General features: G+C 38.7%; 1 protein-coding gene across 3 annotated transcripts in view; it reads left to right on the top strand.

Annotated features, from left to right (window-relative positions):
* Positions 1–12,642, top strand: part of SHTN1 (shootin 1) — a 97,595-nt gene that overhangs the window by 50,264 nt on the left and 34,689 nt on the right. For all 3 annotated transcript variants that reach the window (XM_090278663.1, XM_090278666.1, XM_090278665.1), the window contains exons 9-11: positions 1,100–1,246; positions 6,713–6,866; positions 8,821–8,917. In XM_090278663.1, coding sequence (XP_090134789.1) covers positions 1,100–1,246; positions 6,713–6,866; positions 8,821–8,917 — 398 coding nt within the window. The remainder of the gene's footprint in view (positions 1–1,099; positions 1,247–6,712; positions 6,867–8,820; positions 8,918–12,642) is intronic.

Genomic DNA, 12,642 nt, shown 5'->3' with positions numbered 1-12,642 from the left:
GGCAGCTAGTCCCGGGCCAATCCCCTGAACATGTCCCCAAGGCCCCCTTTTCTCTGACTTCCCAGTGAGCTAAAACAGCCCCACTGAGGCTCATTTCTTTCCTATAGCATTTCTGGAGAGCCAAAGCAGCCCCCACCTAGGCTCTCCTGTTGCTTCTTCTGTCCTAAGCCCTTCCTCGTTTCACTGTCCCCAGCTTTAATAAATGTACTCTCAAAAAAAAAAAAAAAAAGACTAAATTTGATTACCCATTGGATCACTTGTGTAGGGTATTAAGGAAAAGAAATAACAGGTGAATAGAAAATAATACTGTTTTTAGTCATGTAAAGTTGTGAAGATTAAATGAATGATATATGTAAATTGCTTAATGAAGTGCTCCTTTACTGTCCTACTGTTAACTACTTCAGCACTGGGGAAAAACTAATTGGTTTAAAACAAAACATTAGGTCTAATAAATAGAAGAGCTTAGCCAGGTGATTAAGAGCTTGGGCTTGTAAATCAGATAGATCTGCATGTAAATCCTGGTTTTGCCACTTACATGTGTCCTTGGGAAAGTTACTTAACCCCTAAGAGCTTTATTTATATTATTAATAAAAATGGGATAAAAATAGTATCTACTTGACAGTGTTGTTCTAAGGATTAGATGATATAATACATGTAAAATGATTACCACCATACGTATCACATAGTGTGTAGTACATTTTAGCTATTCATAGCAGAAGCATTTAACTCATAGGATTAATGCAAGGATTAAAATAATACTTAAAGCAAAATAATAATTAAAATAAATAATTTCAATTAAAATGATTAAAGTAAATATGTAGTAGAGTACCTGGCATAAGATAAGCTCTTCATAAATATTAGCTCCTACTATTAGTATTAATAGATTTTAAAGCCATGAGACAATATTAAAAACTGAAGTGTAGGATCAGTTATTGTACCTTGTTGGGGCAAGGGTAAAGGTACTGAAGATTGTGCAGAATTTAGAAAATGCCTTTAATTTTTTGATAAAAGCCGCACATCCTTTCCTTTTGCCCGAGTTTCAGTTGAGGAGCTCTGTGAGACTGACTGGCGTGCCTGTTTTCATCCTTAACTTTTGCAGATGTTCATTGAACAGAACAAGCTAAAGAGGCAGAGCTGTCTTCTGCTGCAGAGCTCTGCTCCTGATCAACAGCTTTTGAAAGCTTTAGATGAAAATGCAAAGCTCACCCAGCTCCTTGACCAAGAGAGAATTCAGCATCAACAAAAGGTAACAGATTTTCTTCTGGAGTCTTAACACACGCACACACACACACACACACAAGGACACACACGCACGCACACACACATATACATGCGCGTGCACACATGTACACACATGTATGCACACGCTTGCACATTGAGAGCAGTTAGTGTAGTCATTCAGAGCTCTCCATTTTGCCTTACTAAGTTACCAAGTCTTTTCACCTTTTAGAAAAAAATAATTTAGCCCTGGCTGCTGTGGCTCAGTGGATAGAGCGTCGGCCTGCGAGCCAAGTGTCGCTGGTTCGATTCCCAGTCAGGGCACATGATTAGGTTGCACGTCAGATCCCCAGTTGGGGGCACGAGTGAGAGACAACCACACAGTGATGTTTCTCTCCCTCTCTTTCTCCTTTCCCCTCTCTCTAAAAAATAAATTAAAAAATCAACAAACAAATAAATAAATTATTTAAAAAAAAATAATAATTTAGTGCCCGACTATACTTAGCGGTGCATTATTGTGGACTGTAAACTGCCCAAAAGGACAGAAGAAGGGAGGAAAAGAGAGACAACCTAAGAAGATCTCGGATAATGCATCCAGTGCCCTGTTCAAAACCCTTGCGTTGGTTGCGTTTTGGGGAACCCCAGTGCACGAGGAGAATGTTGGTCTCAAAGAGCTTGTGGGTGGGCATAAGCTTTATTTAAAGAGGGAGGAAAAGTCCATGCCGGTAGTAATTGTTCGCTTAGAGGAAATTTCTGATTTTGTAAACTTGCACAAATGTGTATGTTTAAAGACTTCCTAAGTGGTTATTTCTGTTCGTTTGAGTGGAGCCGTTCCAGCTGACACAGCCTACCTGGACGCGCTAGGCAGAAAGGATAATCAGCGTGGCAGGAGAGAGAGGGGGCGGGAGAGGGGGAGAGGCCAAGGACTAGAACAAAGGCTTTCATGTTAAATAAACCACTTAAGAAAAATTACATCAATATTTATACTACTGACAGTGTACCTAGCTTGTGAAGGAAAGACTGTTAGCTACTATTCATTATCATTTGCCGAAGTCTCTTGAAGGCGGTATTGACAATTGACCTTGGAAGTTTCTGAAGTTTTTACAAAGTTGGTCATGAGGTAGCGTTGTTTTTTTCTTTTTTCCTCAATAAGAAATGCTCATATATGCATAGAGGATGGGAGAGAAATATTCCCCGCCGCCACATGGAGGGTTACCTTTTTATTTTTTTACTGTTTTAATTATTCTTTATTGATTATGTCATTATAGTTGTCCTGATTTTCCCCCTTTGCCCTCCCTCCACCCAGCACCCCCAACTCCCTCAGGCAATCCCCCCACCGTTGTTCATGCCCATGGGTCATGCGTATAAATTCTTTGGCTTCTCCTTTTCCTATACTGTACTTTACATCCCCATGGCTATTCTGTAACTGCCTATCCGTACTTCTTAATCCCTTCACCTCTTCACCCATCTCCCCACACTTCCCATCAAAATGCTGTCTGTATCCATGATTCTGTCTCTTTTCTTCTTGTTTGCTTAGTTTGGTTTTTTTTTAGATTCAATTATTGATAGATGTGTAATTTTTGCCATCTTATTGTTCATGGTTTTAATCTTCTGAAATAAGTCCCTTTAACATTTCATATAATAATGGTTTGGTGATGATGAACTCCTTTAGTTCTTTTTTGTCTGGAAAGCTCTTTATCTCTCCATCAATTCCAAATGATATCTTTGCTGGGGAGAGCAATCTTGGCTGTAGGTCCCTGCTTTTCAGCTTTTCATGACTTTCAATACTCCTTGCCAATTCCTTCCAGCCTGCAAAATTTCTTTTGAGAAATCAGCTGACAGTCTCTTTTTTTTTTAGATATTATTTATTTATTTTTAGAAAGAGGGGAAGGGAGGGAAAAAGAGAAGGAGAGAAACATGAATGTGTAGTTGCCTCTCACACCCCCAGCCAGGAACCTGGCTGGCAGCCCATGCGTGTGCTCTGGTTGGAAATGGAATTGGCAACCCTTTGGTTCACAGGCCAGTACTCAATCCACTGAGCCACACCAGCCAGGGCAGCTGACAGTCTTATGGGAAGTTCCCTGTAGGTAACTTAACTTATTTTCTCTTGATCCTTTTAAGTTTCTCTCTTTATCTTTAACCTTTGGCATTTTAATTATGATGTGTCTTGGAGTGGGCCTCTTTGCATCCATCTTGTTTGGGACTCTGTGCATCCTGGACTTGTACATCTATTTTCTTCACCAAATTAGGGAAGTTTTTTTTCATTGTTTTTTCCAAATAGATTTCCAGTTCCTTGCTCTTTCTCTTCTTCTGGCACCCCTATTATGCAAATGTTGGACTTCTTGAAGTTGTCCCAGAGGCTACTTATGCTATCCTCATTTTTTAAAATATTTTTTTCTTCTTCTTGTTCTGATTGGTTGTTTTTTTACTTCCTTATGTTCCAAATCATTGATTTGATGCTTGGCTTCCCTGTGAATTGTTCTTTATTTCAATTATGTCTCCTTCATTTCTGACTGGATCTTTTTTATCCTGCTGAGGTCTTCGCTAAGTTCCTTGAGCATCCTTATAACCAGTATTTTGAACTCTGCATCTGATAGATTGCTTATCTCCATTTTTGTTTGGCTATTTTTCTGGAGTTTTGATCTGTTCTTTCATTTGGGCTATGTTTCCCTGTCTTCTCATTTTGGCAGCCTCCCTGTGCTTGTTTCTGTCTATTATGTAGAGCTGCTTTGACTCTGTGTCTTGGTAGTGTGGCCTCATGTAGTAGGTGTCCTGTGGGGTCCGGTGGCACAGCCTCTCCTATCACCCAAGCTGGGTACTCAAGGTGCACCCTTCATGTGGGCTGAGTACACCCTCCTCTTGTAGTTGAGCCTTAGTTGCTGTTGATAGATCAATGGGAGGGATTTACTCATGCCAGTCAGCTGTAAAGACTGGCTGTGACCTCTTACTATCAATGTCCACCTCTGTGGAGGATTAGCTGTGCAGGGGCAGGGTGGTGGTGCTCCAATGTGGTCTGTAGCCCTCTACTGGGTGCACTGGCCCTGGAGTTTTCTGGGTAGTGTAGGCCAAGGTCAGCCCCCACTTGTGTTTTTCCCAGGGCACCCTGCCTGAGCTATAAAACAATCTGAGATGTCTGCTACTTGGGCTGGGCTTGGAGATTCCCAGGCAAAACCATGCTGTGAATGTAGGCTGGCTGCTGCTAGTGCTGGGTCCTGGGGCTCACTGAGGCCAGCTGTTGCTTCTTTGAGAGGATTTAGGAAGATGTGAAGCAGGAGCCAAGACCAGCCATTCATATGGAAAAGGAGCTTGGGTGGGCCTGTAAGTTGGGTGGGGCAAAGTCTCTGGGAATCTCCAAGGCTGGTCAGTGTTAGCCAGGTTGATGGAGTCTCAGATATGGTACTAGCCTGCTGGCTCAGTCTTGATGGATGTAGTTTCTTTAATTCCATAGTTGTCAGACTCCCATTCAACTCAGTCTCTGATGGTTCTGAGTGACGGTTGTCCTTTCAGTTGTAATTTTGATGTAGTTGTGTGAAGAGGCAAGCCATGTCTGCCCACCCTGCTATCTTGACCGGAAGTCAGGATTACCATTTTAAAGAAAGAGAGAATAAAATAATGCTATTTTTATTTTGCTTATTCTAGAAATTTTTGGTTCTTCAAAGTCCTGCTATTTGTAGTTAACTCATTTAGTAACTACATAATCTATTGAGTTGAACTGAGGTGTGGGACTAAATTGTTCTACATGTATCTGCTGTGGTAGGTAGGGGTAGAGGTACTGAGGATGAGATAAAAGTTATGAATGAAACCATAGCAGTCATTACCTCTCACAATTATGCTACACTATACCGTTATTCTGGATTAATAGTTCCTGTGTGTGGTTTATAAAATATATCTTATTTGCCTGTAACTCCACTTGTAGATTGAGCAGTTTTTAAACACAGCTGTATTATTTTTACAAGTATAAAGATAATCTATTTCTTCTACTAAACAACTTTTTAAAATTATGGAAAATGTTAAAATAGAAATTTAAGATTATCCAAGAATCTCATATTTTGGTGCCTGTCTAAACCTTATGTAAATATATACTTCTATGAATATAGTTTAAATGGACACATACCATACATACTGTCCTGTAACCTGATTTTTAAAATTAGTAATATATCTTCCCATGCCAGTGTATAGTGAGCTATGTGATTTTAAATGGTTGTATACTATTTCATTTAATAAACACACCAGAATTTATTAAGGTGATGATATTGGCAGACATTTAGGTTACTTCCAATATTTCCCTGTCACAAAGAATACTGCAGTGAATATATTTGAACACTTGTCTTATTACTTCTTTCAAACAAATTCTAAAAGTAGCATTACTGGGCCCTGGCTGGGTAGCCTAGTTGGTTAGAGCATCGGCCTGATGTGTGAAGTTTGCAGGTTCAATCCCTGGACAGAGCACATTCAAGAAACACCAGTGAATGCATAAGTAGGTGGAACAACAAATCAGTGTTATTTTTTTTTCCTCTCTCTCTCTCCTCTTCTCTTCTCTTCCTTTCTCTAAAAATCAATAACTTTTTTTTTTTAAAAAAAGGAGTTCATCATTACCAAGCCATTGTTATATGAAATGTTAAAGGGACTTATTTAAGAAAAAGAAGATAAAAACTATGAACACTAAAATGACAACAAAATCACAACTATCAACAATTGAATCTAAAAAAAACACACACACGCACACACAAAAAACTAAGCAAACAACCAGAATAGGAACAGAATCATAGGTACAGGGATCATTTGGAGGGTTATCAGCTGGGAGGGGGAAGGGGGAGAAATGGGGAAATGGTGCAGGGACTAAGAAGCATAATTGGTAGGTACAAAATAGAGAGTGGGTTGTTAAGAATAGTATAGGAAAGGGTGAAGCCAAAGAACTTACATGCACAATCTATAGACATGAACTAAGAGGGAAGGGATTGCTGGAGGGAAGTGGGGACTGGGCGGAGGGGAGCAAAGGGAACGAAAATGGGACAACTGTAAGAGCATAATCAATAAAATATACTTTAAAAAAGTAGTCTTACTAAATCAAAGGTGTTTTCCTTCTTTCTTCTTCTTCATCTTTTTTTTTTTTTTTAAGGTTTTTGATGTTTATTACCAAATTATCCCCACAAGGGTCTTTGTAAATACTACCTGATTTTTTTCTCTTGAAAAATGGGTATAAAAGTATTCATCTGTTTTAAGTGAATTTTTAAGGTATAGTATTACTTTTTTGACTCGCATTAAAAATTAAATTACCTGGTATATAGCTCTCCAGTAAATTTATATTGAATCAAATAGCTGATAATGATTTGAGGTATCATCTGTATTCCAGCATTTTTATAGTTTTTAAGATGAATTAGAATCTCTTTGCTATGAAGTGCAGAGTAAATGGGAAACATTTATTTTTTTCCTTTATTGTCTTTGACACAAGATAAACTTTATCACTGCATAAAAGTCTGCTTATAATTTATAGGTCAAAGAATTAGAAGAACAACTAGAAAATGAAACACTCCGCAAAGAGATACACAACCTCAAACAACAACTGGAGCTTCTAGAAGAAGATAAAAAGGAAGTGGAATTGAAATATCAGAATTCTGAAGAGAAAGCCAGGAATTTAAAGCATTCTGGTAAAAGCATTGAGTAGGCTATTAGGTTTTATTACTAATCTGTGAATCTCCCACGGCCAGTACAAAACCTGGTGTATAGTTAGTCCTGAACGTTTACTGAATGCTGTAGAAAAATATTGATTCATGTTCAGATTTCTTCCTTTCTAACTATTGCAATTCATTAGTAGAATGGCCATCGTAATTAAATGATTCACAAATATTTAGACTTTTTTGGACACAGAGCCTTTGTGAGCATCACATAGAATTAAGAGACAAAGGTACCATTAATATTGGAAGGCCAAAATTCCAGTATTTCTCTGAGTGTCAGCTGTGAGTGTTCATTGCGTACTTATTTTGTTCATTTTAGGGTACAATTTTTAGAAGAATTAAAGTTTTTAGATTCATACCAGCTTCATCTTTGATGTCTAATTATACACTTGAAATAATACTTAAAGTATCATACCTAACAATAAAATGGGCAACAATATATATATTAAATGGAAAACTTTTAAAACACCGGGGGTTACTTAAATCAAAGGATTTATTCATTCGGTTCTAGAAAGCTTCACAGGAATGTGTGAGCTGGGGTACGCACAGAGATAAGTAATAAGTTTCTGTTGGAAGGTAGGTAATTTAAGGAGGCAGGTTGTTCTTTTATAACAGCTTCAAAATTCACTTCAGGCATTTTTGGTTAATTTTATACTAGAATTTTGAAATCTGTACAGAAGAACCAAGTTGGCTTTCTTCTTTCAAAAGTATTCAGTGCTTTGTAATCCACAATGAAAATTAATTATAGTTTTTAAAAATAAAAAAACTGATCTAAAATTAAGAAATATTCCATTCTTTTTAGTGACTGTCAGAGCCGCCTGTAGTGAAAACCATCTACCTTTATTCTGAAGGAGGGGCAGACGCTAGAGATATTTGACATTCAATGTGGAACATGTTTTAGTTCCTGCTCTGTGTACCTAGCCATACACTAGGGTACTATAAGAAATAGAGGAGAAAAGAAACCATGCCTTTGGTCCTTGAGGAACTCAGACTCCCTCTGGAGAGGTAGTCACATGCATGTGGAATAAGTAGAGGAGTCTCGGTGTTGGTAAGCTTAGCCTGCACTGCTCATGTAAGTGTTGAGAGTAAAACCAGATGGACGGATAGATCATTGGGGCTGCTGTCAGTCTGGAGAGTGGAATGGTGTTGGAGACAGCGAACCCTTCCTGAATGCAAATAGTACCTGGTACCTCAAGCCCATTAGGGCTCATGTTAGAGGTATTAGCATCAGTGATGGAATTTAAATTCTGCTCCTCGAAGTCAGGGACTGTGTCTGGAGCAGCACAATAGGCCCTTTCACATTGGTGGTGCTTAGTAAATACCCGTTTCATTAATGACTAGAGTGAATCGAATGAATAAATTAGATTCCCACAATGCTCTTTTTTGAAGAGCCAGAAGTTTCTGATTTACAGACATTTGCGAGTCTGAGCCTGGTTCATATCAAGAACACAAAGATTTGCAGTTTTGGAAGGGAATGAAGTGGAGGAGGAAAGCATGCTATTAAAATTCAGTACTGAATGTCATCTTTACAATTAATTCTTCGTCTATACATTTTAAAAGTCAAGTATTAACAATTTCTTAGTGTTTGAGTAGTAAGTGTATTTCGTTGTTAACAAATATTTCTTCAACCTACTCAGTCCTTACTTCCCGCCCATCCAGCCACTGCCTCGAACTTTTTTCTTTTCCATAGTTGCATGTACAGCAAACGGCTGGTCCAGTTTTCTTGTAACGTATGTAAGGCCTCTTGCATTAGTGATAGTAGGCTGAATGGTAAAAAGTTTAAAAGACTCTGTAGTTTCACATTGACCTTTCTAACTTTGCCTTAATATAAAAATAACTCGACTTTGAGATAGGTTATGCTTTTCTCCTTAACATGTACAAAAGTTGCTTATTTCGGCTCTTTCCCGAATGTGTGTTCTCTGTGCAGTGGATGAGCTCCAGAAACGGGTGAACCAGTCGGAGAATTCAGTACCTCCACCACCTCCTCCTCCACCTCCACTGCCCCCTCCTCCCAATCCTATCCGGTGAGTGTGTCCAGTGTGACTGCTCTGCGTGAGCGTCATTCCTCGTCAGAGAACCTGAACTTTATGCCATGGTTTTCTGTTTGTCTTTTTTTAAAGATTTTATTGATTTTTAGAGAGAGGGGAAGGGAAGAAGGGAAACATCAATGTGTAGTTGCCTCTCACATGCCCCCAACTGGGGACCTGGCCCACGACCCAGGCATGTGCCCTGACTGGGAATCGAACTAGCGACTCTTTAGTTTGCAGGCCAGCACTCAATCCACTGAGCCAGACATCCAGGGTTTTTTTTTTTTTTTTTTTTTTTTTTTTTAATAATGGCTTAGATTGCTTCATTATCAACTTGTGCTTCTCTCAGAGAATTTTCCAAAGACCAATGTATTATTTATCCCCTTTTTGTAATATATATATAAAAAGGGTCTTAAAAATACCTGGCAAGGTGGACAGTGTTCTGTTGGAGATGTTCAGGCTCCATGTGGATGTTCCAGACCACGAGGAGCTAGACACACAGATTGTTTTGATACTTTTGTTTTAAATTGCAGTTGATGATGTTGGGATTTCCTTTAAATTGAAAGACCAACAATTTTTGAGCTTCTCCGGAATGTTTTCATCTTTTTCTCTTGCTAATTTGAATTTGAAAAGCTCTGGTTTGTTCAGTTACTTAAAAAATAAAAGTACTAAACCAAAACTTAACAGAATTAATTGTTATAAACTAGTAAACTAAAAGTACTAATTATTTTTTTATTCCTAACATCCTATTTAAACCTTGAATGGTACTGAGAGTGGAACCACCCTTCAGAAGAAGAAATTAAATTCTTGTGGCAGGAAAGCGCACACATGGTAATTTAATGGTATTGAGCACCCGAATTAAGCACAATATGCCCGAGGATATCTAGAGTCAGATTTTACTTTCCTTGTGGTTCCTCATTCCACCAGGCAGAATGACATAAGACAACCTACATGACGTGGGGACAGCTTACTTCCTCATGTCACCATGTGAGCTGCTTCTTGAACAAGTGGAATTTAAAAATTCACTAGGTATTTAACCTTTCATTAACTCATGTGATTTGTTTAATCCTTTCACAGAGAGAAGCCATTTATTTGAACTTGGTACCTTTGCTGATCCATCTGAATAGAATGTGTAGCCTGTTCCCTCCACATAGCTATAAAAATGGGAATTTGCCTTTAAAAAAAAATTCTCATTAGTTTTCCTTACTGAGCAGGGTATGACAATCTGCTTTAAGCCATTGAGGTAGTTAAAGCAAATAATTTTCACACGTGATTGGTCCAAGAGTTAATTGAAAGAATTTCAGGTATTTTAAATTCTTTCTCTCCTGGGTTGCTAAATCTGTAGGAGATGGAGATATTCTGAATTTGACATTTAAAATAAGAAATTCGTCACTTTGATCTTTCTCTAAGGTCTGGAGTTCTGAGCTGATAAGAAAGGTCACTTCTGTCTGTGAGGAGGGAGAACAATTAAAAAGTGATTACGGTCTTGCTGTTGGCCTTTAATTTTTAGTCTCAGAAATCTTGAGAACCCTTCAAATTGAAATATAACCCAAGGAGAATATTTTCCCAAAGAGCCCTTTATAGCTGAGAAAAGAATGTAGGATTCAGACCATATGCCTAAAGCATGAATTCTTTTATAAGGCCCTTAAAAAAATTCATTGACATGAATGATTTCTATTTTAAGACAATTTTCTCAGTAGAAAGAGTTTTTTTTTTTTTTTTTTTTTTTTGGTAAGGAGAATGTTCTCATCAAAGGAATATATTTGCATGTGTATTGATTTTCAGTGGACTTGGAATCTACTAATCAGGGTTTTCTAACCTTGTTCCTGAGCTTTACCCTGATGTAGATCATGGGTAGAAATGAAAGTGGGGGGAAAAAGACTAGGGCCTGCGACCACTTTAAGTGGATTTATTGCTTTCCCCTTGTCTTCTTGCTCATTTGACTGAGGGGCTAGGTGGGAGATAGGAAAGAGAGGAAGAAGACATACTTTGGTCATTTTATACTGGCGATAGTGAAGTTAGGACAGGTTCTGGGAAGGTGTGGTTCATGGGGAAAGGGTAGGTTGTATTACTGCATTTGTTGGAGTTCTCCAGCGAAACAACACCGATAGGGTGTGTGTGTGTGTGTGTGTGTGTGTGTGTGTGTGTGTGTGTGTGTGTGTGTGTGTGTGTACGCACGGATGCATATATACATATATACATAGAAAGAGATTTATTCTTAAGAGTTGGTTCACATTATGGACATGGACAAGACCCAGGCTCTGTAGGGTGAGTCAGCCAGCTGGAGACGAAGAAGAGCCCATGGTATAGTTTCAGTCTGTAGGTCAGTAGGTCAGCAGGCTCCAGACCCTGGAAGAGGCAGTGTTTCAGTTTGGGTCAGAAAGCAGGGGAAACAGATGTCCTACTTTCAAGGCAGTCAGGAAGGAGAACTGCTTTCCTGCTTGGGGAAGGGTCACCCTTTTGTTCTCTTCAGTCCTTCAGCTGATTGGATGAGGCCCACACACCTTAGGGAGGTCAATCTGCTTTACTGAGACCACCAACTTAAATGTTAAAATCATTCAGAATCCTCACAGAAACACCCAGAATAATGTTTGACCGTATATCTGAGTACTCTATGACCCAGTCAAGCTGACTCATAACATTAAACATCACTGTGGGCGTGGGGAACACTTCTTAAAGAATTTCAAGGTGAATATATTCCATTGAACTGTTTCATCTTTGGAGGACATTTGCTTGAAGCTTTTATGCATTCAACTGTAGTGACTGTGGAATGGGAGATTTTAGACACTGGTTTGGATTATTGGTCTCAGATATCTTGTTCTGGTCTCCTTATGTGTCATGTCCTGTGAGATGCCTCCTTCCCCTCCCATCTATTTTCTGTGTGGTCTAAGCCCCATCTTGACAGGTGGTTTTTTCCTAGTATTACATATGTTTTCCTCTGAGTATCATACCATTCTCCAACTTAGACTTCAATTCAGAGCATTTAAAGCTAGCACTTTTACTTCTTTTATGTGAATACATACAAGTATTCTGAGCAGTACAAATAACTTCCTGCTTTGTAATCTTTGTGTACTGGAGGTATGGTCCTAGGGTTGTGAGAGGGTAAAGAGAGGCCTCTGATTAGTGAGAACCCTTCCCAACCCCCACCCTGCCATGAACTGTTAGGCAGAGAGCAAATACTCCTGCCTCCTGTTGACAGAATGGGGAAAAGAAGGAGCAAATAAAGTTTGTGTTTTTTTCATTCCTTCCAATTTCTGGGATAAACTGTGCTTATTTTAAAGTTCTGTGTAAATTAGAATTTCTGACTTCCGTGAAAATAATTTAATTCTGTTTTGGGCCACTAGGAGCCCAAAGAAGACAAACTAGATGAAGTCAGTAGTCCAGGGATAGACTATTTCCCAGCTGGTAAGTCCGGGAAGTGTCACAGGGCAGAGAAGGATGCGGCTCTTTCTTTCTGCTGTGCTTTGTGGGAGACTGTTCAGTGTCTTTGGAAATTGTCAGAGACATTGTTTTAAAAATCTAAAAATTATAGTGATTGAGAAACATTGAGTTGTTTGAAAGAATTAAAGAATTATGGATTCATTTGTTTGTGGTAACTTTTTTGGGTGAATTATGACATATATGTAGAAATGTATACAAACTTACATATTTACATATTCCTATGTAGGATTCACCCATGTTATTTTGTATAGCTGAAATTCATTCATATTCACTGATATATA

Source organism: Furipterus horrens, unplaced genomic scaffold (assembly GCF_987537825.1).
Source record: "Furipterus horrens unplaced genomic scaffold, mFurHor1.1.pri manual_scaffold_5, whole genome shotgun sequence".
Lineage (NCBI taxonomy): Eukaryota > Metazoa > Chordata > Mammalia > Chiroptera > Furipteridae > Furipterus > Furipterus horrens.
The sequence above is the reverse complement of the archived record's forward strand: the minus strand, read 5'-3'. Positions and strand labels throughout refer to the sequence as shown.